Consider the following 27,837-nt stretch of genomic DNA (forward strand, 5'->3'; position numbering starts at 1 on the left):
AAATTTCATCCAGAGCCTTCTTCACTGCTGCCTGGGGTGGCATGTAGACTGCTGCCAGGATGGCAGAGGTGAACTTGCGCAATTTTCAATTTGCCGGTTGAGACTTCCTTCAAAAGTTCTGATAAATTAGATACAACTTCCTCTTAATGAAGACATGCCAACTCTGCTTGATTAGATTATGATTTTCCAAATGTTCTGCTATTAATTGCTTAATAACTGATTCCAGTACTTTTCCAACATGTTAGACTAAGTGGCCCCTTTTAGAAAATCACAACCAATGCATCCACTATCTCTGCAGCAAGCTTTGTTAGGATCCTAGGATGCAAACCATCAGGGCCACGCCACTTATAGTCATAGAATAGAATCCCCACAGTGTGGAAACAGGCCTTTCGGCCCAACAAGTCCACACTGACCCTTGCAGCATCCCACTCAGACCCATGCCCCTACAACCAACCTACGCTATACATCCCTGAACACTACAGGAAATTTAGATGGCCAATCCACCTAAGCTGCACATCTTTGGACTGTGGGAGGAAACCCACGCAGACACAGGGAGAATGTGCAAACTCCACACAGACAATCGCCCCAGGGTGGAATTGAACCCAGGTCCCTCGTGCTATGAGGCGGCAGTACTAACCACTGAGCCACTGTGCCGTGGGAACTTGTGAAGTTGTTCGTGTTTGGATGGGAGAACAAAAGAACTGAATGTTATTTAAATGGAGAGAGACTGCAGAAAGCTGAAACACAAAGGAACTTGGGGGTACTTGTGCACAAAGCACAGAAAGCTAGCACAAAGATGGAGCAGGTAATCAGGAAGGCTAATGGAATGTTGCCCTTATTTCAAGGGATTGAAGTATAAGAGTAGGAAAGTATTACTGCAACTGTGCAAGGTACTGGTGAGACCACGTCTAGAGTACTATCAGCAGTTTTGATCCCCTTAGGGAAAGATATCATTTCACTGGAGGCAGTTCAGAGAAGGTTCATTAGGATGATCCCCTATATGGAGGGATTGTCTTATGAACAAAAGCTAAACAGGTTGGGACTCAATTCAATAGAATTTAGAAGAACGAGAGGTGATCTCATTGAAACATATAGGATTCTTAAGGGGCTTAACGGGATCAATGCTGAAAGAATATCTCCCCACATGGAAGAGTCTATGACCAGAGTGCATAATCTCAGAATAAAGGAGTGCACTTTTAAGACTGACTTGAGAAATTTCTTCTCTGAGGGTTGAGAGTCTTTGGAACTCCTTGCCACAGGGAGCCGTAGGGGCAAAGCCATTGTGTACATTTAAGGCTGAATAGATAGATACTTGATCAGAAGGGGATTCAAGGATTATGGAGAAAATGCCAGAAAGTGGACTTGATGAATATTGGATTAGCCATAATCCTATTGAATGGCAGAACAGGCTTGAGGGGCTGAACGGCCTACTCTTGCTCCAATTTCTTATGATCTTATTACGGTCTTAAGGTCAAATGTTGGTGTTACTGCCTTGTACCCTTATTTTGACCTGGGTGAAACCAATGTGACTTACTGCATGCTTTTCAATCATGTTCCAGTACCATTCTCTTTCCTATTTACAACAAGGAATCGTGGGCATCCAGTTGGGTAGGAAGTATATGAGTTGAAAGTACAGCACAGACTTGCTTTCTAAACATATGAGTTGCAGGTGAAAGTAGGTCTTGAGGTGTCACTCCAAGTTTAACATAGCAATCCTGAAGTCTTGTCATGTTGCCTTACACTTTGTGATCATTGTTTTAACTGTGATAAGGTATGCTCTGCTGAACCATTAGATTGTGGATATTGCACAGAAGATGTGATACACTGGACTTCCCATTTCCTGCACCTTTCTCAAATTTTACACTTAATGTTGATCTCGCTCTCTGTGCACCTTCTCTGTAGCTATACATATGATCTGCCTCTACTGCACACAAAATGAAACTTTTCACTGTACCTAGATACATGTGACAACAATAAATCAAATCAAATCATTACTTGGATTATTGCCTGACACAATCTGTTGCAGGCCATCTAGCATACTGAAGATCACTATTAATGTTTAAAAGATTGTGGTATCAGTACTGTGATATCCTTTACTTATCTGATGTAAAACAAGTAGTGATCAGTGTTCAATACGTAGTTTGACCATGGATTTTAAATAGATCTGTAGAAATCTCAAATCATGGTTCAGAGGGAATGATAATGTGGCATAAATGGTTCTGCTGGGATCGATTACATTTGAAATGCCTCACAGAATCGTATCAGTTGCCATGTCTCACTTGGAAGCAGACTGAACATCAAGCCCTGTTACTCCTGGAGTCATAACAAAAGTTACCAGTTGAATATTTTGCATGTAACCTGGTCCCTACCTGAGTACAAATAGCCTCCCCACTGCTTGAACAAAGTAGCAGTGTAAACATGATATCATGAGTTTTAATAAGTTGCTTTTTAAATGTGCAAGCAATTCGTTCCACATATTTGTTTTCAAAACACTTTTTCCAATATGAGTCCATAGTCACAAATGCAGAAAAATTTAAAAGATCTTTATACAATTTATCTGTGTCTTTGTTGATCCCAGCGCAATAGACAGGTTTTCATGCCAGGCTTATGGTTCTTTCTGTACCCATGTGCCTAATGTGGAGATAGTTCAAAATGTCTTGATGTAAAATTGGGGAACAAACACATGCTTACCTTGGAAAATAACATTTCTTGATAGGCTCAACTCATATCTATATGACCAAAAGGAATGCTCATGTTCTGGAACCTACCTAATGTGTTTAGGTCACCTGCTAATGATAACATTTTAGTTCTTCGAGCTGGTTGTCAACAGCTATAGCATATTGAATTTGTTCTGCTTGGCTATGACCAAAGTGCATTAGGTGAATCATTTTGTCTGAAATCCTTGGTGTCACAGCAGATATTATGCTATCTCATGGATCATCAAGATATAATCAGTGCCAGTGCCACTCAGCTCCTGACCTCTTTACAGCCTTGGTCCAAGCTTGGAAAAAAAGAACTGGAGTCCTAGGAAAACAAGAGTCAATGGGAATTAGTGGGAAAACTTCTCACTGGTTGGAATCATATCTAGCAAAAATGAAACTGTTTATGGTTGACTTTCACCGATTATCTCAGCTCCAGAACATTACTGCAGCTATTTCTCAGTGTCATGTCTTAGGCTAAACCATCTTCAGCTGTTTCAATAATGACAGTCATAAGGGCAGCAGTGAGGATAGTTCCTGATGATTGCACAATATCAGCATCATTTCAGATCTTCATAGTGTGTCTACATGCAGGCTAACATCTAGACTTGCTCTGATAACTGATAAGTAACACTTGTGCCATAATAGAGCCAGGCAATGGCTATCTCCAACAAGACATAATTTAACTATTGCCCCTTGACATTCAACTGCATTGCCATTACAGTACTACCACTCCCGCTACAAACATCTTAGGATTTACTATTGACCAGAAACTAAATTGGACCTGATAACCAGGCAACAACAGCAACTCAGATGTTAGGGATTCTCCAGACAGTAACTCAGCTTTCAAACACTGCATCACTTACCAGGCCTCCTTGCCATTTTTTCACATTGGCACTATACCCACATTGCATTTCATGCCCTTCTAACTTGGTACTTTAAATGGCAGAATATGGCGTCTGACTGCTATGAAATGGTGGAGTGACTTTATCTTCCTCTGACAGCTCTGCACTCTAAAGGAATTGTCAGAATGGAAGTACAATCTGCATTTTTGCATTTCAGAAATGCAGAGTTCCCTCTTCTTGTGCAAAAAAGAGGTGACATGAGATTGCCACTCCTCAGAAAATCTGGCCCATTGTGGTAACTCTTGTGTAATGAACACTGAGACTGGGAATAACTGTCTGAAGACTTGTTTACAGGCCTACGAAATACATGACAAAGCTAGCAAATCGCTATAATGTGCACTCAAGCTGGCTGACTAACACACTTTGCTGGTGGATTACAAAGTAGAGAAGTAAATATTCAAGATGGTGCTGATACAGGAATGTCACTTGGCATGATGTAACAGTGACACAATCACCTAATTCTGTTAAAGCTACCTACTTGCCTGATCTAAGATGCATCCAATACCATAACCTGCCTCCCCTGTTTTACCCTGTTACCCTATGCCTTTATTACTAAAGTGCCCCTCGTTGTGATGATGCTCACTTCCTTGGACACTTCATTTGTTTCTAAATCCCTTATGGATTGTTTCATTCATATGAGAAGCAAAAGACTCTGGAAAAGTAGTGCTAACCCCGAACAGCCAGTGCTCAGTGACTTCCTCATGTACTGTATTATTCTACAGTTCTGTGTATCTGGTCTTATCTAACATCTCAGTTTTGTCAGAATGCGATAAAACTTCAGGGCGAACCGAAATTCCGAGAGCGGAGGGGAGGCGCGACCAGTTTTCTGGGCGGAGATACATACCTGACTGGTCTCAGAAGAACGAGGAAACTCGAATGCATTGTACCTACACGGTCACTTACAGACAAAATTCCGCCAACATTTTAAGGTTGCACAACTGAATTACGCGGTGGTGGGTGTAAATGGGGAGCAAATTTTAAAATATTTCAACAAGAGTTCATTTACGGTTGTTTCTATGCACCAACGATGCTGACTGCCAAAGTCTGCACAGTGCTAACCCTCCCCTCATGTGGGACAATTGCATGAAGAGCTTTTCACTGTGTCCCGAAGGTGAGAGAAGGACATCGGGCCAGAGAATGAGAGCTGAGACATGTTCTCTCTGATTTCGCGTGCCAATGAGGAGGATCAAGTGTCTTTGCGTCATTTTATTTTAAATTATGAAATCTCGTAAAACACAGAAAAAAGTGTCAATACGTGCATTTGGTTTCCGGTTTGTGTGAAGCTTTTTGGAGTGTCTTTTCCCATCTGGAAGCGTTGTCGTTCCGGGCAGAGGAGATTCAGTGACAACTCTGCGGTTTATTAAACCCCATTGTTCTACAGCTGATAAACAGGAAGTTGTTTCTGTCAGAGAACGAAAGGATTATTCATTTACCTGTCACCTGGAACATCACCAGTACAATTCTTCACCTTGAAACGATTTAAATCAGTGTGACTCGTGTTGCCTTTGAAAAAGCCCAGCGAGCGCCTGAGAGAGTACATTGCTCAGCACCTCCCACATAGCTTTCTGTGACAGCCTAGAAATGCACCATTGTCGCAGTTTTCACAACGATCCGATTGAAGTCATTTGACAATTAACCTCATTCACGGCGGCTGCGATGTAAAGAGAAACACAAATTATAGATCGTTCAACAGGCTTCTCTTTGGACCAGCTGAACTAGCTTCACTGAAGATGAGACGGAACTTGAAAGTCAAGGTCAGTACTGATTTATTTAGAAAATAATAACTTGCTCAAAACTTATACTTTAAACGAAAAATGTGTTGTTTAACTGTACACTTTTGATCATTTATCTTTGGCCTATCCCTCTAATGGCTCCTGATGTGATCACTTCTCATATGCGTTAGACACTGTTTACGCATAAAACATTCAAGAGAAACATTATCGTTGTCCAGCCTGATCCTGCTTCACCTGGCTGAAGATCCAGCTAGCACTGATTTGTAATTTGCTATCTCCAGTCTACTCCACATCATTAGTAATTAAGGCAAATTAATGAAAATAAGCATTTTTTAACTCGGATTTTATTTTGCATTTCTTTTCTCTAAGTATCTCTCTGAAATCATTGTTTAGTGACTTTGTAAGGCTATGGGGAAATTGCAAGCTTGGATAGGGGCTGAATGACCTCTTTCTGTGCTGTGGGTTGTTAAGATGATAAATGTTCAGCGAGAAGCTGTGAAGTTCACTTGTTCTGTTTAAATGTTGGCTTTGCTCAAGATAGCATCCTTGATTCTGAGTCAGAAAGTCCTGGGTTCAAGTCCCAGGCTAGAACTTGTACAGATTGGCTAGGCTGACATTCCCAATTTATTACTGAGAGAAGTGTTTGGAGGTGTTGCTAAAATGAGAATTTGTGATGCATTGAGAAAGTGGAATGATTTCAGTGAACTATTTCTGTTGTATATGATAATGGTTCTGAAACAGTTAATGTTCATGGGCTGCACCCATTCTACTGATATCACATGCAATTTTCTGGGTGGAAACAAGAAGCTCTATTCTAGTTGCAGAGGGAACAGACATGACTGTATCAGATCCCTAAGGTCGTAGTAGTTATGCCAAATGAAGTTATATTTATTATCAATACTTACTATGCAAGAAACTTTGTTATCTAAGAACAGTGCCTCTTCTGTAGATACTTAATTGTGGTGTATTCCCTACAGCTAATCGCTAGATAGGCCCAAGACATAGAAAAGACAAAGGAAGTTTGGTGCCAAGGCATTAGCTCAAACAGTCCTTGCCCAGCACCACATCCTGGGTGAGGTGACAAATACAACAAGGCAGTAAGAGTGTCATCTGGGAAAATTACAAGTTTCAGGAAACAGGAGAGTTCACCTACTCTCCTTGCTAACCTTCATTACCAGTACTGGAAAAATTCACTTACATCTTTACTGTTTGTATGTGCGCAATCTACTGTTATATTTGCCTATATGATTCCAATTATTCCACCTCCAAAGTAATTAATTGGTTATAAGGTGCTTTGGAACACCTTGAGGATCTGAAAGTCACTTTTTGAATGCAAGTGCTTTATTTGCCAGAGCTAAGTACTAAATAATGATGTTATACATGTCTTTGAATGCAAATCTCAACTACTTTGGGTAATATGCTTTCCATGTGGTGGAGCCAACTTGTGCTTTTATTCATCTTTGGACTCTCAGCACATGTTCAGCACTGGTGTTAAGCATACACTCAGTGGGTGCACAAAATGTAGTATTTCACTGGTGCTTTGGCTAATATGTTCTTTGAGGGCTTGGTGGAATAGTAGGTAAAAATGTCCCCACTCATGAAAGGATAAGAACAAAAAGAAATCAGTGAAACAAAACTGGAAGAATTATGAGGAAGGCTTGTTTTACGCAATGAGTGGTTCAGATCTGGAACACACAGTCTGAGATTATGGTGAAAGCAGGTTCAATTAAGGCATTCAACAGAGAATTCAAGGGTTAAGAATGATGTGGCGGGTTATGAGAAGTGAGATGCCTATTTGGAGAACTGGTGTAGAATAGTGGGTCAAATACATTAGTACAATTCTGTGACTGTCTTCTAGATATTGAGTTACTGCCTTTTGTAACAAATAACACTTTGTTTGGGTGGCAGAATTCATGTAGTTCCAAGCGGGAATGTGTTGATTTAGGGGGTGGAGGACAGTAGTGGGAAGATAGATTGTAGACCAAACAGGGGGCGTCTTTGACTAATAATAAATGTCTTTACCACCCTACCCCTTCCCTCCCCCACCTCCAACCACAAACACCTGCCCCACTTCCCCTGTGTTTTGATTTTTAGACTTCAGTTCAGAATGTTGAGGAAAGGCTGACTTCTGGATGGAGGACTACAGATATTCTGCGCTGAAGGAGATTGTGATGAAATCTTTGTAGCCATCACTGTAATTTTGCTGACCAAAAGCAACTTATAATCTCAAAAGCTCTTCAATGTCATGACATTTAACATAAGTCGATAAATTTGCCAGTAAAAAATAGCATAAAAGGAGCTGTCATGCAAAATAAGTCTTCATCTGAGCGGAAGATTTCTGTCCCTTTTTCCGCTTTCTCCTTTGATAGACTTGGAAAAGAAAAGAATCCATATTGGCGTGCATGGAATTTTTACTTGTGCTTTTTTGTTGGGAGGTACCTTTTTGGTGGTGATGGGAAAGGAGCAAAAATAGCATCTTGAACAAAAATGCCATGTTAGTCTTGTTCCATCTGCGACTGTTATTTGCTGATATATAATCACCAGCTATGTGCAAGGGGTGGAAAGGAAATTTTTACCCATTTTGAATAAACATATGAACACAGGTTCCTTGTAGGTACTCCAGTGTTTCTCTGCCAACATACACCCAGAAGAATTTGAGGAAAAATAAACCCGAGTTTGCTCGTGGTTTCGTTTAACTAACAGTTTTTTTTTGGAAGAATGCTAAATCTTAAATAAGTTGTAAAAACAGCTCATACTTTGCAGCAAGGTAGAATTGCAGAGGTTTCCTCATGATGTTCCATCAGTGATCTATTTTAATGCATAAAGAAGCTGTCCCCGAATATGCCTTCAGGGAAATATTCAAGAGAGTTGAGCTTTTGACCAAGAATGAGAATCTGGGTTTGAGTAGAAATTAGATATAACAAAGTGTGGAGCTGGAAGAGCATAGCAGGCCAAGCAGCATCAGAGGAACGGGAAAGCTCATGTTTCGGATCAGGACCCTTCTTCAGAAGATTTCAGAAGGGTCCCGACCCAAAATGTCAGCTTTCCTGTTCCTCTGATGCTGCCTGGCCTGCTGTGTTTCTCCACCTCTGCACTTGGTTATTTCTTTTTCCAGCATCTGCAGTTCTTGCTTCTCTTGTAGAAATTATTCCAGTTTCTTCACTGGTTTATGTTTCCACACCCTTTTAATAAGAATTTTAGAAGGTGGGACACTAGTTAATTTCTTCATAATTACTATCACTGCAGCTCTGTGGTAGGGTGGCTAGTAATACTGTTGCAGTGTAGCAGGTCCATTTGTTTATTTCTTACCTCCTTCAAGACAGAGATTATGGAATCTGGCTAATTAAACTTTCAAACATGGACCCAAGACTTTCTAACTGGGCGTTGAGGATTTTTAACCATTTGAATTCCAGAACTGAGACACTACAATATATTATCTAAGTCATGCAATCATATATTAAATAATTTACTAATTAGTCATTTTTCTTGCAGGTATACATTCCACACTGCAGTGCTGCAAATTAAAGGATAAGAACAATTTAGGCTTAAAGACTGAAGAAGAAAACATTTGAACATACCAGATGAATGATAAAGGAAGACTTCAAGAATATTGTGACAGGTTCATTATGAAAATATTGGAGAATAAGACCGTTGCCTGTGCATCTTTTAAATATATCAGAAATTCATGACCTAAAGACACAAGTTAGAATCCTCTGAGTTTTGCTCAATGAGGAGGTGACTTGTAAATCAAATTCTGGTAGTCATTTATGCAAACAGCCACTTAAGTCCTATCAAGGGAGCAAGCATCATCAATATCAGTATGTTTTCTAATGTTAATAGCTAATTATAAATACCACTAATGCAGAAAATAAAAAGCCAACAATCTCATGGGCCCAAAACTGTTTGTATTGCAAATAAAAAACAGCATAAGACAGTTGTTGTGGAATCAGCTAAAGAGGAAAACAGAACAAAGGGCCAGAACAATAGCTTGGAACTGTTACCAGGAACTGCAACGTACACAGATCCGCTCAGTGACAGGGTGCTGAACTGTAACATGCATCTAAACAGCACTAATTCAGAGGAGACAATTGAGTGTGAAACTGACATAAAGCAAATTGGTGGGATTGAGGAATGTTATGCAAGTACAGCCACTGCAGTAGCTCCAGGTAATGTAACCAAGCTAAATTTTGCAAAATCCTATAAACTAACCTGTGGCAGCTTTCTATTTCATAAGATAATGAATTGCTCTTGCTGGCCAACTCTGTGTTAAGCATCTCCTCAAGGGGCTGAAAAACCTCACTTTGGTATGGTGGTCTTTGCTACATTTGCTACAGAGGAAGACGGTGGACTGGATGACAAGGGACATAATTCGCTGGCCTCTGCTTTCTCTGTCCCTCTCTCAACCAGCTGACCTTTAGTTCTACTCGCCTTTTGTATTCAGTCACATACAAAGTAATAAGGGAGAAAATAATTATGTTGCTTTGAAAGAGAAAGCCTAAGTTGAAAATAGAAAAATGTATTTTCATAATGTAAATGAACCTCCATTTTTGATTTCAGAGTGGTAGCACCAGTGTGATGATGTGCTTTAGTTTCAGAAAGTATGCAACTTGGATAAACATTATATGTACAGAGTTGAGCACTCAACATAAACCAACTGTAAATTTCTTAGATATGATTTTTGATCCATGAAAGTGACCCAAGTTGAGTGGTTATTTGTTTCTGACCTCATATTTAATAATCTTGCAGTATTATGTGCTTATGACTAGTTGCAATTTCTTTCCAATATTTTCCAATAGAGAAGTACAATAAGTAACCAAATCTTAGATCTTATTTTGAAAAATAAATGCCTTTCTTTTTCATGTACAGTGTTGAGTACGAAAGTAAATCAACTGAAATTTAGAAATGAGCTTCTGCTGTGTCAAACAAAACAGTTAATTTATATAAACGTTCTCTACTCAAAGTAACAGTGATATTCTGAAGTAGTAGTTTTACCTTTGTCTATAAGTAAAGTTCATAATAGGGAAAAGTAATGCTGTCAATTTATTGGAGAGACTCACTCAGAGAATGAAACCAGAGATTATTGCTGAAATTGTGATCAAAATTGACAGAGTTAATCTTTCTCATAATTGGCAGCCCTATGTTTGACTATGCTATTCAGTTAAAAATAAAATTAGAAATAAGACATTCTCCAATGCCCAATTGTTTTCAGTGTTAATTTTCAATTTCATTCAAATTATTTGCATTCATAATTAGAGATAAGCAATGGTACACCACCAGTTCTCTGAATGTGTTTTGTTTCAATTTGTTGACTTCACTTGTCTTCTTGAGAACTAATCTCAGTGATTAGAAGATAGGAAGTAACAAAGTTTGTGTTTAATTGTTGATAAGTAAAGGTAGAGAAAATTTTTCTTTAATTGAAAACTACCTGTTATCGCATCTGTTATCCCTTTGCCTGCTTCAATTGGCTGTTAGTGTTGATGCTGTTTCTAAACTGGCAAGACATTCAAATCAAGGCTGGTGCATGTAACGCCGTAATAGGGTGGAGCAAATTACTGCAGGTGCTGGAATCTGTATTGAGAGCAAAAAATGTTGGAGATCACGATGGGTCAGGCAGCATCCGTGGAGAGAAAGCAAGCTAACGTTTCAAGTCTAGATGGCTGTTCATGATGACTCTTCAGCATTTTTTTTGTTTTCACCATAATAGGGAGGCTTGTCAACACTGCTGGATTGTACAGGACTCTCTTAGTGTTGAGAAAATGCTGTGAACAGCCAGGGGAAAAAATAGATTGTAATGCTTGCCTGGAGATGGCTGTTTTTGGAATGGTGCCCCTTGTTCTTTATTGGCATTTTTTTATTCACTTATGTGACATGGGCATCGCTGGATGCCAGCATCTATTGCCTATCCCTAACTGCCTTGAGAAGGTGGCGGTGACCTGCCTGCTTGAACCACTGCAGTCCACATGCTATAGATTGACCCACAATGCCTTTAGGGAGGGAATTCCAGGATTTTGACCCCATGACATTGAAGGAGTAGTGATATATTTCCAAGTCAGGATGGTATGTGACTTGGAGGGGAACTTGCAACTGGTGGTGTTTCCAGGTATCTGCTGACCTTGTACTTCAAGATTGAAGTGGTCATGTGTTTGGAAGGTGTGTCTAAAGATCTTTGGTGAATCTCTTGTGCATACTATAGATAGCACATACTGCTACTACTAAGTGCCTGTGGTGGAGGGAGAGGATGGTTGTGTATGTGGTGTCAGTCAGCAGGCTGCTGTGTCCTGATAGTGTCAAGTTCTTGAGTGTTGTTGGAGCTGCACCAATCTAGGCAAGTGAGAATTATTCCATCACATTCCTGATTTGTGCATTATAGATGGTGGACAGGCTTTAGGGATTCAGGAGGTGAGTTACTTGTTGTAGTATTCCTAGCCTCTGACTGTTCTTGTAGCCACTGTGTTTATATGATGAGTCCAGTTGAGTTTCTGATCAATGATAACCTCCAGAATGTTAATAGTGAGGGATTCAGTGATGGTTACACCATTGAATGTCAAGGGGCTGATATGTTTATCACTTCTATCATTGTGGAGTCTCCTCCTCAAATGAGTTGTTTAATTATCCACCACCATTCATGGCTGGATATTCATAGATTCATAGAATACCCACAATGTGGAAACAGGCCCTTTGGCCCAACAAGTCCATGCCGACCCTCGGAGCATCCCACCTAGACCCATCCCCCTATAAACCACCTATTTAACATAGCCAATCTACCTAGCCTGCACATCTTTGGACTGTGGGAGGAAACCGGAGCACCCAGAGGAAACCCACGCAGAAACGGAGAGAATGTGCAAACTCCACACAGACAGTTGCCTCAGAGTGGAATTGAACCCGGGTCCCTGGCACTGAGAGGATGAGGCACCGTGCCGTCCCCATGACAAGACTACAGAGTTTAGATCTGTTCATTGATTTGGGATTGATTAGCTGTGTCTATCACTTGCTGCTTCTGTTGTTTGGCATGCAAGTATTCCTTTTTTTTTGTAGCTTCACCAGATTGATGCCTCATTTTTAGGTGTGCCTGGTGCTATGCCTGGCATGCCCTCTTGCACTCTCCATTGAACCAGAAAGCCCACTGAAAGCCCTGGATTGATGGCAATGGTTGAGTAGGGGATATGCCGAGCCATGAGGTTACACATTTTATTGGAGTACAATTTTGCTGCTGTTGATGCCCCACAGCACCACATGGATGCCCAATCTTGCTGGATCTGTTCAAAATCTGTCTCATTTTAATATGGTGACAGTGCCACACAATGTGTCAGAGGATATTCTCAGCATGAAAGTGGGACTTTGTCTCCACAAGGATTGTGAGGTGATCACTCTTACCTATACTATCGTTGATAGATACATCTGCAGTTGGCACATTGGTAAGGATGAGGTCAAGTGTAATTTTCCCTCTTATTGATTCCCACACCACCTCCTTCAGACCCAGCCTAGCACCTGCATCCTTTTGGACCCGACCAGCTCGGTCCGTGGTGCTGTTGCTGAGCCACTCTTGGTGGTGGGCATTGAAATTCCCCCATCCAGAGCACATTTTGTGCCCTTGCCACCTTCAGTGCTTCTTCCAAGTATTGTTCAACATGGAGAAGTACCATTTCATTAGCCAAGGGAGGATGGTACGTAGTAATCAGCAGGAGGTTTCCTTACCCATGTTTAATCTGAAGCCAAGAGACTTCATGGGATTTGGAGTCAATGCTGAGGACTCCTAGGGCAACTCCCTCCCAAATGTATGTGACTGTGCTACCCCTTCTGCTGGGTCTGTCCTACTGGTGGGACAGGACATATCCAAAGATAGTTGAGATAAATCCCTCTAGTTTCAAGTCAGACAGAAATTTATTCTCACATCCCTTTTAAATAGCCTTTTTGTCATTGAAGCACTTCCCAAAATCAATACTGCAATGGTGATACTGAGTACAATAATACATATACTGATGGCATCTGTCTATTACATGTTGTCAAGATTGCATAGATGCCCTCTCAATAAGTGATGGTGGTGTCTGGGACATTGTCTGCAAGGTAAGATTCTGTTTAGTATGGTTATGTTATCTTGTTGCTCAACTAGTTTGTGAGACAGCTCTCCCAATTTTGGTTCAAGCCCCCAGAAGATAGTAAGGAGGACTTTGCAGGGTTGACAGGGCTGATTTTGCCATTGTCTTTTCTGGTGCTTAGGTCAATGCCAGGTAGTCTGTCCCGTTTCATCTCTTTGTTAAGACTTAGTAGTAATTGATACAAGTGAGTGGATTGCTAGGCCATTTCAAAGGGCAGTTGAGAGTCAACCACATTGCTGTGGATCTGGAGTCGCGTGTAGGTTAGACCAGGTGAGGTTGGCAGATTTCCTTCTCTGATTTCCTTTTCCTTTCCTATTTAATTCAAATTCCACCATCTGCTGTCATGGATTTGAACCTGGTTTCCCAGAATATTAGCTGATTTTCTGGTTTAATAGTCTAGCAATAATATCATTAAGCCATCTGATCTTCCCCCTAAGTTTTAAAGAGCAAATTTTCCACATTGTTAATGAGCAGTGATTGCCTTCTTTCCACGTATTTGCATCTCATTAATAGCCTCATTTCAATGCAGCTTCCAATTCTCTTCACTATGAAAGTTAGAAGACTTACCTGGTGCCTAATTACCTAACTCTGTCTTCATCACAACATCCCCATATGCTCCATCGACACCGTTCTCTTCCACCCTCCATCCACACTGGTTGGTACTGGCAAACAACATCGTCCCAGTCTTGGGCTCACTCACACATCTCTTCAAGACTTCATTTTGGAGCTCAGGAACACCTATGACTAACTAGAATGCTTCTGCCAGGTCACTTTGCATGCGGGGGCATGTAAACTAATTTTTAGCTATGCACAATGCAACTTACAGCTTTTGGCTTCACTTTCTGGCACTCACTCATGTTGTGTTTGCTTGGAGGCTGCCAACCTCTATGACTTGCATTGGTTTTTTTGGCATAGAGGGAGAGGCAGGCAGCTTTACATGGTTCAGAGTACTAAACATCCAAGGAACCCAAGAAATGTCACTCAACAGCACAGTGTCACACCTATAGCATGTGCCAGCAGGTTATGCTTCAACCATATGGGCATGTCTGTAAGTTAAAGAGGATTAGTATTTAATTCGGTCAAGGGGGAGAACTGTCAGTTGTCGGGTTTGGCCACAGGTTGTCAGGCTCTTGATCCTACCAGAGTCTGGGAATCCTTTGCAGTCCAAGGAATGAACTACAGTTAATCCTGCTGCTCAAGTGCAATTATTCAATGGATGATAGATAGGTCAGACAGGCTGTGGGACCATCGGTCTGGGAACTGGTCAATTTTTCTACATTGAAACGGGTGTTGGGCCAGTGTAAAATAGAAGTTAATAGTAGAATGGTTATAGAGTCATACAGTTATACTGCACGGAAGCAGACCCTTCAATCCAACTCATCCATGTCATCCTAAACTGACTGCGTCCTGTTTGCCAGCATTTGGCCCATGTCTGTCTAAACCCTTCTTATTCATGTGTCCATCCAGATGCCTTTTAAATGTTGTAATTATACCTGCCCCCACCACTTCCGCTGGCAGCTTATTCCATACATGCCTCACCCTCTGCATGAAAAAGTTGCCCCTTAGGTTCCTTTTGAATCTTACCCCTCTTACTTTACACCTATGCCCTCTCATTTTAGACTCCCCTACCCTGGGGAAAAGGATCTTAGCTCTTTGCCCTATCAATACCCTCCGTGATTTCATAAACTTCTACAAGGTAATCCCCCAGCCTCTGATGCTCCAGGGGAAAAATGTTATTGGGGATGCACAAGCAGGGGATGTAGTGACGTGCTGCCAGTGTAGAGGCAGGAATGGTAAATGGTTTGATAGATGAGGTGAGTGAGTGGTGTTGCGTGGACATGATGCATGCAGTAGTGAGTGGTGAGCTGTCAGTGTGAGGGAGCAGTTAGAAAGATGATGGTGGCATTTACCTTCGCAGAGTACAGAAGATCGTTGACTGACTTTTTTTACTGCACTGCTATGCTTTGCTTTTAATCTGGGGCACAGCACTGACTATCTCTATTTCAATGCTTGCTGGATCCAGAGGTGTGGCTGACTTTGCTGATTGGTAGGGTACAGCACTGCCCACCTCTCCACCACCCACGCACTAGCACTTCCAGTACTTGTTGGCAAAGTGAGGAACAAACTTGCTTTTCTCAACTATTTCCTTGAAGATGTTGGTGCAGGACAACAGTGTGAAGGGAAGTTCCTGAATGTGCATCATCTGGAGTGCTAAGGAGTTGGTATTTAAATATGGGGCCAGCAACCAAGGTACTGCAAAGTCCCAGTAGCGATGACTTGCTCTTGCCTTTTTCTACTTGGGAACGAGCCTGGCCAGGTGATCAAAGTTTCAGTAGGCGAGCATTTTGGGAATGATCATAGAATCCCTAGAGTGTGGAAGCAGACCATTAAGCCCATGGAGTCCACACTGCCCTCTGAAGAGCATCCTACCCAGACCCACCCCCCTACCATATTCCTGTAACCCTGCATTTCCAATGGTTAATCCACCTAGCCTGTACATCCCTGGATACTACAGACAATTTAGCATGGCCAGTCCATCTAACCTGCACATCTTTGGACTGTGGGAGGAAACCTGAGCACCTGGAGGAAACCCACGCAGACACAGGGAGAATGTGCAAATTCGACACAGACAGTCATCCGAGGGTGGAATCGAGCCCGGGTCCCTGGTGCTGTGAGGCAGCAGTGAGCCATCGTGCCATCCCTAGTGTTTATAATTCTGTAAATTTTTAAGACGGTTGTGAACAAAGATAAGACTGGTCCTCGGGATTGCTAAACTGGGGAAGGCTAATTACAACAATAGTAGCAAAAACTGTAGAAATTAGATTGGGAATGACTGTTTAAGGGTAAATCCACATCTGACACTTGGAATCTTTTAAAGGCCAGTTGATAGGGTTCAGGACTGGTATGTTGCTATGAGGATGAATGATATGGATGACAAGATTCTGGAACCCTGGATGAAAAGAGATATTGAAAGTTTAGTCAAAAAGAAAAAGGAAGCATATGTCAGGTTCAGGAAATTGAAATCAAACAAGGCTGGTGGGGAATATAAATGAAGCAGGAGAGAACTTAAACAAGGAATTAGGAGGGCTAAAAGGAATCATGAAAAGTTCTTGACAACTGGGCTTAAGGAGAATCCCAAGGCAGTTTATATGTATATTAGGAGTAAGAGGGTAGCTACGAAAAGAATAGGTCCAATCAAGGACATAGGAGGAAATTTATGCACAAAGCCAGAGAAAATGGATGAAGTCCTTAATCAGTACTTCACACTGGTATTCACTAAGAATGGATGATGGTAATGTTAAGGAGGGGTATGTTGATATTCTAGGGCATGTCGATATTAAGAAGGAGGAGATGTTGAGTGTCTTGAAAATCATTTAGGTAAATAAGTCTCCAGGGCCTGATGGGACCTATCCCAGGGTACTGAGCGAGGCAAGGAAGGAGATTGCTGGGGCCTTGACAGAGATCTTTGTATCCTCTTGAGCCACAGAGAAGGTCTCAGAGACTGGAGAACAGCCAATATTATTCTTTTGTTTATGAAGGGCAATGTTGATAATGAGGAAATTATGGGTGGCGAGCCTTACATCAGTGGTAGGGAAATGGTTGGAGAAGATTCTTATGGACAGGATTTACTCACATTTGGAAAAGAATGAATTTATTAGTGATAGTCAACATGCCTTTGTGCAAGGGACGTCTTGTCTTACAAGCTTGATTGAGTTTTTTGAGGAAGTAACAAAGATGATTGATGGTAGGGCAGTGGCTGTAATCTACATGGACTTTCCTAAAGCTTTAACATGATCCTTGATGGTAGGCTGATCTGGAAGATTAAGTCAGATGGGATCCATGGTGAATTGGTAAGTTGGATACAAAATTGACTTGGTCATAAGGACATAGAGCAGATGTAGAGGGGTGTTTTTCTGACTGGAGTCTGTGACCAGTGGTATTCTGCAAGGATCAGTGCTGGGATCTCTGTTCGCAATATATAAAAAAACAATTTGGATGAAAACATAGGTGTTCGGATCAGTAAGTTTGGAGAAGGCATGAAGTTTGGTAGGGTTGGTATCAAAGGATACAGCAGGATATAGATCAGCTGGAAATTTTTGGAGAAATGGCAGATGGGACTTAATCTGGATAAGTGTGAGGTGATGCATTTTGGGAGGTCAAATGCAAGGGGAAAGTATACAGTAAATAGCAGAATACTTAGGAGTATTGATATACAATGGGATCTTGGGGTGCAAGTGCATACAACCCTGAAAGTGGCAACACAACTGGATAACATGTTAAAGAAGGCTTACAACATGCTTGCCTTCATTGGTCGGGCCATTGAGTATGAAGTTGGCAAGTCATGTGCAGCTGTATAAGACTTTAGTTAGGTCACATTTGGAGTAATGTTGTACAGTTCTGGTTGCCACACTGTAGGAAGGATGTGGAGCTCTTTGGAGAGGGTGCAAAAGAGAATATTCCCTGGATTGGAGTATATTTGCTTTCAGAAGAAGTTGGAAAAACTTGTACTGTTTTTGCTAGAGCATCGGAGGCTGAGAGGCGCAACCAGAAAAGTATGAGAAGTGTGGATAGAGTGAATAGACAAAGTCTTTTTATCCAAGAAGGAAATGCCAAATACTACGGGGGCAAAAGTTTAAGCTGACAGGGAGGAGGGGGATGTTTAAAGAAGATGTGTAAGTCAAGTTTTTTACAGAGGGTAGTTGGTATCTGAAATGCGCTGGCAGGGGAAGTGGTAGAAACAGATATGATAGCAACTTTTAGGAGGCATTTAGACAGACACAGGAATAGGCAGATAATAGAAGGATATGGGCCATGTACAGGCAGATGGGATTCATTTAGAATGGCATTATGGTCAACACTGACATGGCAGGCTGAAGGACTTACTCTCTTGTCCTGTCCTGCTCAATGTCTATGTTCCAGCTGCACAGTTGCACAAGATGTGCACCGTAGAGACCAGTTCCATAATTATTGAGATTAAGAGCAGAAGATAGCAAGAGAAAAGTCTGCCTTGGGTTGTAGTGGGTCAGACGTCATGAATCTCACATGAGAAAAGTTGAAAAATATAGCCTGATGTAGTAGAGTACTTTCTAAATAATGAAACACTAGAATGACCAAATGATTTTAATGGACAATTTTGAAGGATTTTTAAGGGTACAAAAATTTTGAGAAAGGCAAATGGGATACTCGGCTTTAGGTTTGAGGACTAGAATGCAGGAGGGTACAAGTTAGACTACAGAAATACAAAGCCTTGCTTACTAATCTCAGAGCAAGTGCAATTTATATTTATTAGAATATTTCTTAGTTCAATCCTTGTAAACCATGAGGAGATATTACACAAACTAGGATTCTATACTTTCCAATATACTTTGTTAAGAAAATTTTTGATCAAAATTTTCAAGATATTATGGGGAAATGATATATGGAGAGAATAGCCATTTCCATTCCCAGAGAATCTACTCTTAGTGGGCAGAATAATATAAATATTAGAACTTGGCCTTTTGGAAGTGAAGTCAGGAAGCATCTCTGATGCAAAGGGGTGTAAAATATTGGTACTCTTCCACAAATGACAGAGTTAAAATTAACTAGCATCAACTATCAGAAAAGTGATCATTGGTAATCCAGGTTTTCAGCATAGGTGAGTATATTGATTAAGCCATGAGCTCTTTGAATGGTGGACAGAGCCTGGGGTTAAATGGATTCTCCCGCTTCTTTGTTCCTACACTCCTTCATAGATGCTTGTTCCAACTATTTTCTCATAAATTAACTGTATATGTTGGGTGAGCTTCTGACCCCCAACCTCCACCTCTCTCATGCCCATGTGGTCAACTCAAGTCTTTTCTAATGTGCTAGAGTATGCTGGGATTGTATTTGTCTAAAGCTACGTAAATTTGTGACTTCTCTCCCACTGTGGCTGTCATGCACCTCTGTTACACTGAGTCTACCTCGTGTCCAATGAGGAAGTAAAGAGGAAAATTGGCTCATTAATTACCTTCACATTCCATATTTTCTGTTCTGATGTTCATTGCTGAATCAAAGATATAATTTATCCATATTACAACTCATTAGTTGGCTATCCCTTATTTGTTCCATGTCACTTTCAATGATGCCTCTCAGTCCTGATTATTACATCCAGAAGACTAGTATTGTTCGTAAATATTCCTTATGAAGGAAGTAGCCTGCTCCACATTGTTTAAATAGTTCATAATCTCCTGGGGTCTCAGAACAATAGTAACTGTTTCCTAGATGAAATACTTTGTTTGTTGTTAGTTTATGCTTTCTCATGATAAATTAACTTTCAATCCAAATCTGTTCTTAATTTTGTGAGCTTTATTTTCCTTTAACAACTTGAAGCTTGTTGATTGCCTTCTAGCAGCCATCATTTCCTAATTCCGTTTCCTCTTCAACAATTATTCCTGATTTGCATAATCTTTATAAAGGCAACTGACATTTAAACAATGGAAGAAATGCATCCATTGACGTGCATATCAAAAAAATCACGAGAAATGGCTCACAATTTCAGATATTCATTTGAGGTTCACTGAAGAACGGACTTCAACATCAATTATTGGTAATTTTGTGCTATGGATTCATGCCACTTAAAAATTGAGTTGATTGCTTAAAGCACTTTATTTAGGGCTATACTAGGCATGAGACAGATGTAAAGGAAACATTTTGGTTTGAAAGTTGAATTTATACAACTCCCCATCCAAGATTTTGAGTCCATTAAATTGAATTGATCTAGGATCACCAGTTGTCAGTGCATGATGTTTGAAAAAAAACACGAAACATCAGTGTCACTGGCAATACCAATCCCTAATTGTGCTTGAGAAGGTGGTGGTGAACCATCTTCTTGAATAAATTAAGTGGCTTGATAGGCCTTTCAGAGGGTCTTAAGAATTAATCAATTTGCTGTGGACCAGGTGTTGCTTATAAGTGAGACCTTATAGGACACTCTGCTTCTCTTATATTCTTTATTCCATTATCATGCCCCTTGAAACCCAACTTTTGGTCAATTTCCTTAATATCTCCTGGTTCGGTGTCAAATTTTGTTGGATGATATAGCTGCATACTGCTTTAGGACACTTTATTACTTTACAGGGATTTTATAAATATATTGTTATTATTGGCTGTAAAGCACTTTGAGATATTCTATTGACATGAAAGATGCTATATAAATGCCAAATAAAAACCAAAAGAACTGAGGATGCTGTAAATCAGGAACAAAAACAAAGTTGCTGGAAAAGCTCAGCAGGTCTGGCAGCACCTGTGAAGGAGAAAACAGAATTAATGTTTCGGCTCCAGTGACCCTTCCTCAGAACTGATGGTGGCTGGGAAAACGTCAGTTTATATGCAGAAAATTGGGAGGTGGGTGGGGTAGGGAGTAAACGATAGGATAGAGCCCAAAGAAAGAAAAAGACAGTTGGACAGACAAAGGAGTTGCTAACGATCAGTCTGGGAGGGTGAATAGTTGTTAATGGGGACTGTTAGTGACTAACAACAGGGGGTGTGTAATGGCAGGCTATGTGGTAACAAGGCCTGGTGTGTGGGATGGGGGGCTGGGACATGGGAGAGTTTAGGCCCTAAAATTATTGAACTCAATATTGAGTCCGGAGGGCTGTAGGGTCCCCAAGCGGAAAATGAGGTGTTGTTCCTCCAGCTTGCGTTGGGCTTCACTGGAACACTGTAGCAAGCCAGAGACAGAGATGTTGGCCAGGGAGCAAGGTGGTGCATTAAAGTGGCAGGCAACAGGTAGTTCAGAGTCTTTTTTGCGAGCAGAACGTAGATGTTCTGCGAAGCGGTCGCCAAGTCTATGCTTCGTTTCCGCAATGTAGAGGAGACCACATTGTGAGCAGCGAATGCGTTGCTTCACCTGGAAGGTATGTTTGGGCCCTTGGATTCTGGGGAGGGAGGAGGTAAATGGGCAGGTGTTGCACCTTTTGCCAGTTACAGGGGAAGATGCCGTACGGCTGTGGGGAGGTGTTGGGGGTGAAGGAAGTGTGGACCAGGGTGTCCCGGAGGGAACGGTCCCTGCAGAAGGCGGACAAGGGAGGGGAGGGGAATGTGTGTCTGGTGGTGGCATCTTGCTGGAGGTGGCGGAAATGGCGTCTGATGATCTTCTGGATGTGGATGCTGGTGGGCTGGTAGGTGAGAATAAGGGGAAGTCATAGGATGAGGCCGGAGATTTTGAAGCGAGTAAGGTCCACATTGAGACCATTGGGTTGTAGGCTCCCAAGGTGGAATATGAGGTGCTGCTCCTCCAGTTCCCGGGTGGCATCATTGTGACACTGGAGGAGGCCCAGGATGGACATGTCACCCAGGGAGTGGGAGTAGGAGTGGGAGGGGAGTCGAAGTGGTTCGCGACTGGAAGGTGTTGTCATTTGTCACGAACAGAGAGCAGGTGCTCTACAAGCTGTCTCCGAGCTTCTGCTTGGTCTCACCAATGTAGAGGAGGTCATATCGGGAGCAGCGGATGCAGTAGACCACATTAGCGGATGTGCAGGTGAACATCTGTCTGATGTAGAAAGTTTGTTTAGATCCTTGGTTGGAGGTGTAGGGGCAGGTGTAGCACTTCCTGCGGTTGCAGGGAAAGGTGCTGGGGGTGGTGGGCCTAGTGGGGAGTGTGGAGTGGACAAGGGAGTCGCGGAGAGAGCGGACCCTACAGAAGGCAAATAGGGGTGGGGAGGGAAATACATCCTTGGTTGTGGGGTCAGATTGCAGGTGGTGGAAGTGGTGGAGAATGATATGTTGAATCTGAAGGTTAGTGGGGTGATACGTGAGGACAAGGGGGATTCTGTCTTTGTTTTTGTTGTGGGGAGGGGATGTGAGGTCAGAGGTGCAAGAAACACGAGATGCGGTCGAGAGCATTTTCGACCACTGAAGGGGGGAAGTCGTGGTCCTTGAAATAATAGGACATCAGGGATGTTCGGGATTGAAACACCTCATCTTGGGAGCAGATGCGGCGGAGGCAGAGGAATTGGGAGTAGGGGATCACATTCTTGCAGGAAGGTGGGTGAGAGGAGGTGTAGTCTAGGTAGCTGTGGGAGTCGGTGGGGTTGAAATAGATATCAGTTTCAAGGTGGTCATCAGAGATGAAGACAGAGAGGTCCAGGAAGGAGAGAGAGGTATCAGAGATGGTCCAGGTGAACTTGAGGTTGGGGTGAAAGGTGTTAGTAAAGTGGATGAACTGTTCGAGCTCCTTGTGGGAGCACAAGGCGACTCCGATACAATCATCGATGTAACGGAGGAAGAGGTGGGGGATGGGGCCAGTGTAGCTACGGAAGAGGGACTGTTCCACATATCCCACAAAGAGGCAGGCATAGCTTGGTCCCATGTGGGTTCCCATGGCCACCCCCTTAGTCTGTAGGAAGTGGGAAGAGTTGAAGGACAAGTTGTTAAGGATAAGGACGAGTTCAGTTAAGCGGACAAGGGTGTTGGTGGAGGGGGACTGGTCGGGCCTGTGGGAGAGAAAGAAGTGGAGGGATTTTAGACCATCTGCATGGGGAATGCAAGTGTACAGGGACTGGATGTCCATGAAGATGAGGTGTTGGGGGCCAGGGAATTGGAAGTCTTGGAGGATGTGGAGGGTGTGGGTGGTGTCCTGGATATAGGTGGGGAATTCCTGGACCAGGGGAGAGAAAATAGAGTCGAGGTAAGCGGAGATAAGCTCAGTGGGGCAGGAGCAGGCAGAGACAATGGGTTGGCCGTCGGCAGTCAGGTTTGTGGATTTTATGAAGGAGATAGAAATGGGTGGCACGGTGTTGGGAAATGATGAGGTTGGAGGCTGTGGGCAGGAGGTTACCTGAGGTGATGAGGTTATGGATGGTCTGGGAGAAGATGTTTTCATGGTCAGGGGTGGGGTCATGATCGAGGGGGCGGTAGGAGGATGTGTCAGAGAGTTGGCGCTTGGCCTCGGTGATGTAAAGGTCAGTGCGCCATATCACAAGTGTGCCTCCCGTATTCGTGGGTTTGATAGTGAGGTTAGGGTTGGAGCGGAGGGAGCGGAAGGCTGCACGTTCTGTGGAGGAATGGCAGCCTTTGTACATCCGTATTCACAACACAGTACAATTAAAATCTTCAAAGACCTCAAAATTGATTCCAAAGATTGCTAATCAGACTTTTGAATAACCAATCTCAGACTGTGTGAATAATCAAGTCTGAATATCAGTTTGTAGTTTAAACAAAAGACTTAGCACTTTAGCAGAACAAGATTAAACAACAAAGTAATCTAATTGATGTCTGTCTTTTAAACCCAATAACCTTTTGTTTTCAGTCCCATTCACACAAACAGTTAAGGGATAAGTAAAAGGAAGTAACAAAACTGGCCAAATAACTTAGGTGGTTTTCATGATCTGTCATTCCATAGGTATAGATGATAGTTTCTTTGTTGATTTTCTGAAGATTTTCAGCGCAGCCTGGGGAAGTCAGTAATATTTATGACTTAGTTTCTATTCTCTGAATTTCCAATAGTTGAAAACGGGAGATTAAGGAGGAAGCTTTAGCCTTTATGCTGTTAAAACAACAGCCAAACTCCCTCTCCCAGAAATGGAGTCCAAAACCCAATTCAAAACTCTGATCTCTCCCTGACAGACTGACTGTCTCCCTAGGAGTTCCCAGCTACCATTCAACATCTGCCATCTGCTGGAACATAAAGTGTCTCCTAGACTTGCTGGAACCAATTCCCAATCACCGACCTTATTAACGGCCAATATCTGCTGTACATTTAAACATAATCATCTCCTCAATGTCAAACCATCTGTAGAACCTTTTGACCAAGAACTGACCTGCAATTTGCTTCCTGGCCTGGCCTCACAAAGAAACAACAGCTTTTTTGTTCTTTTATTTAAATCCAACTGTTGCCTACAGTCCGTAGGTTATTCTCAGCACACACTTCTCAGTCTACTCGTCCAAACCAAAATTGATAGTAGAATAAAATCAAGATAATGAAAACTCAGTGTGGGTTTTAATAGGTGATATATATTGGAAGAGAGTAGATCTGTGCAGATTTGGAGGAGGAAGAAGACCATCATCGCTGTCAATTAGGTATGTAAAAGATAACAATTATACTGCGTGACTAGTCTGAGTATGAAATATGCACTTCAGCTGGAAAGACCTGAATCATGCTGTAGGGAATGATTTGCATTCTGCTTATCAGTGTAAAGCCCTGGTTTATTCGTATGGATTGAGTCCCATTTCTCAGCAGTCATTCTTTAAAGTTTGAAAAGTGGACAATGATGTCCTTATGCTTAACCTTGTTTAAAATGAATATGAAAACTGATGGGCATAAAGGAGCATTAACTTCACAAGCAACAAAGAGAACAGGTGAAAACTGGTCAAAATAAAATAGCTAAAAGTGGAGACTAAAGAAACGGAACATGAATACAGCTTTAAAATGATAAGCTTGATGAGGTAAGAATGCAACACAGCAACAGTCATTCATTTGGTGGAGGAAAAAGAGAAGCAGTGACAACATTCATCTCGATGACTGGACAATTTGTACCAAATATAGTCCAGGTATATAAGGTTTAATAAACCAAATCCATCTGTTAGCCTACACATTTGAATTATTCACAAGTCAGGGACTGTGAAATCCAGGTGGAGATCCTTACGTCATTACTCATTCTTGCATATAGTGCTTGAATTCTTTGCAGGTATGTGTTATTACGAAAGGTACTATCATTAACTGTTATAATTCCATGTTTGCAACTTACAGGAATACATTTGCCAATGTGTAATGTGTCTAGCTGAACAGTTAAAGGTTTGGTTCAGGAAATGCGTGACCTGTAGTTGGGGGGTGACCTGTAGTTGGGGGAGAGAAGTGATGAATCTGTTTTTGATTTGTAATAGTCCTTGAAGCAATTGAACTTTTAAAATGTATGAATTCTCCATTGAACAATAGAAAAGACCCAAGGATAAAATTTCATTTTTTAAAGACCTTTACTGCAACAAACAAGCTTAAATCAGCAAAAATTAAACATCAATAAGCAGGCAACTGATATGTCAAGCTAAAGAAAAGCTAGTTTCACATTAACTAATTGATGCAACTGTAATGTGCCTTTTAAAACTGTTTAACTTAATGCTATGCTTCTGGCATTTAGCTTTAAAGGAACAGTCCCAAATTTGTTCCCAGCTCACCAGTAAAGGGTCAACCCTTTCTTTTATGCCTGTTTGAAATTTTCAAAGTCCTCTGGCAATTATTCAACTCTGCCAAGCCTTTCCCACATATGATTATCACCGTAAAACACATTGAGAAATTCCCCTCTCCTTCAAATTACAACAGTCATGATGATTCTGGGAAGGAAGTGCAGGTGAAGTGTTGCTTCACCTGGAAGGTATGTTTGGGCCCTTGGATGGTGGGGAGGGAGGAGGTAAATGGACGGGTGTTATACCTTCGCCGGTTGCAGGGGAAGGTGCTGTGGGACTTTGGGGGGTGGGGGTGCGGTGTTGGGGCTGAGGGAAGAGTGGACCAGGGTGTCCCGGAGGGAACGGTCCCTGTGGAAGGCAGACAAGGGATGGGATGGGAACAGACACATATTCCCCTCCCCTCCCTTGTCCACCTTCCACAGGGACCATTCCCTCTGGGATACCTGGTCCACTCTTACTTCACCCCCAACACTCCCACACAGCCCTACTGCACCTTCCCTTGCAACCACCGAAGGTGCAACATCTGCCCATTTACCTCCTCCCTCCCCAGTATCCAAGGGCCCAAACATACCTTCTAGGTGAAGCAACACTTCACCTGCACTTCCCAGATCCTAGTCCACTGCATTCGCTGCTTACAATGTGGTCTCCTCTACATTGGAAAACAAAGCGTAGACTGGGTGACTGCTTCGCAGAACATCTATGTTCTGCTCTCAAAAAATACCATGAGCTACCTGTTGCCTGCCATGTTAACACACCACCTATTCCCTGGCCAACATCTCTGTCTCAGGCTTGCTGCATTGTTCCAGCGAAGCTCAATGCAAGCTGAAAGAACAACACCTCATTTTCCGCTTGGGGGCCCTGCAGCCCTCCAGACTGAATATCGAGTTCAACAATTTCAGGGCCTGAACTCTCCCATGTCCTAGCCCCCTACTCCACACACCAGGCCTTGTTATCACATAATAAAAACCAAAAGAACTGAGGATGCTGTAAATCAGGAACAAAAACAAAGTTGCTGGAAAAGCTCAGCAGGTCTGGCAGCATCTGTGAAGTTCTGAGGAAGGGTCACCGGACCCGAAACATTAACTCTGATTTTACCTTCACAGATGCTGCCTGACCTGCTGATCTTTTCCAGCAACTTTTGTTTTTGTTCTTGTTACCACATAGCCTGCCATTACAAATTACCTCTTGTCAGACACCAACAGTCCCCATTAACATATATTAACCTCCTAGCCAGATCGTTATCAACTCCTTTGTCTATCCAACTGCTCTTCTCTTTCTTTGGGCTTTATCTTATCATTCACTCCCTACCCCAACTTCCTCCCTATTTTCTGTATATTAACCGACATTTTCCCAGCTACCATCAGTTCTGAGGAAAGGTCACTAGACCCGAAGCGATAATTCTGATTTTTTTTTCATCACAGATGATGCCAGACCTGCTGAGGTTTTCCAGCGACTACTGTTTTTGTTCCTGATTTACAGCATCTGCAGTTTTTTTGGTTTTTATTGTGCATTGTGCTAGCTGTGTGCACATCTGACCTTCCACAGAGCTATTAGCACTGGGTTTCATACTGACACCACGTTGATGAGCAAACAGCATGATTACTGTTCATTTCTTGCCACAATAGAACAAGTATGGGGTAACAATGCATCCCTGTGCCCAACATGTCTCTCCCCCACCGCCCTTCCCCTTTTACGTCAGTCCAGGTTGTTCATTATAATAGTGGTTCCACATTGCATGCTGTCTGTGAAAGGTTATCCTATGAACTTCCAATTAATTTTCTTTTCAATTGAGGGATGCAGAGGTATACTTATTGTAGAAAGGTGTACAGTATACTTTGCCCAAAACACAAGGCCAGCCAAATCCGGCAACAACATGTGCAAAAGTGGAGATAACAAGGACATGTGGCATTCAATGTAGGAGTGGAACATTTTAAGCTTGGTTCTACCAGACTCAAAGCTATAGTCCTGTTATACATTTAAAAATCATACCTACCTTCTCATTCTGTAGTGTTAAGTAGAACAGTTTTCCGAGGTTACACATATCACAAAAGGATTTAAGAGTGTTTTGGGCAGCCGTTAACAAGAACCGAAGGCAGTGAGCATAGTGATCCTAAAAGGTGAAAGGATAAAATGTAAACTTTCACTTTGACCTCTGAATGCACATCCAGTGAAAAGATGTTTAAATCAATATCATAAATTAAGTATATAAACAATTCATTTACAATAGCGATTTCTGAAAACCTGAACAATGAGAAGTTACAAA

The 27,837-nt window shown here is 42.0% G+C and overlaps 1 protein-coding gene across 7 annotated transcripts in view; it reads left to right on the forward strand.

The window, feature by feature from the left end:
• Positions 1 to 4,490: 4,490 nt before the first annotated feature.
• sh3tc2 (SH3 domain and tetratricopeptide repeats 2) overlaps positions 4,491 to 27,837 on the forward strand; it is a 94,271-nt gene continuing 70,924 nt past the window's right edge. For 5 of the 7 annotated variants that reach the window (XM_048603909.1, XM_048603912.1, XM_048603913.1 and 2 more), the window contains exons 1-2: positions 4,491 to 5,358; positions 8,830 to 9,503. In XM_048603909.1, coding sequence (XP_048459866.1) covers positions 9,197 to 9,503 — 307 coding nt within the window. In that variant the 5' untranslated portion in view covers positions 4,491 to 5,358; positions 8,830 to 9,196. Of the gene's footprint in view, positions 5,359 to 5,523; positions 5,636 to 8,829; positions 9,504 to 27,837 lie in introns of those variants that run through there. The other 2 variants (XM_048603911.1, XM_048603910.1) reach the window with 2 other exon arrangements.

This window comes from Rhincodon typus, chromosome 12 (assembly GCF_021869965.1).
Source record: "Rhincodon typus isolate 14 chromosome 12, sRhiTyp1.1, whole genome shotgun sequence".
Lineage (NCBI taxonomy): Eukaryota > Metazoa > Chordata > Chondrichthyes > Orectolobiformes > Rhincodontidae > Rhincodon > Rhincodon typus.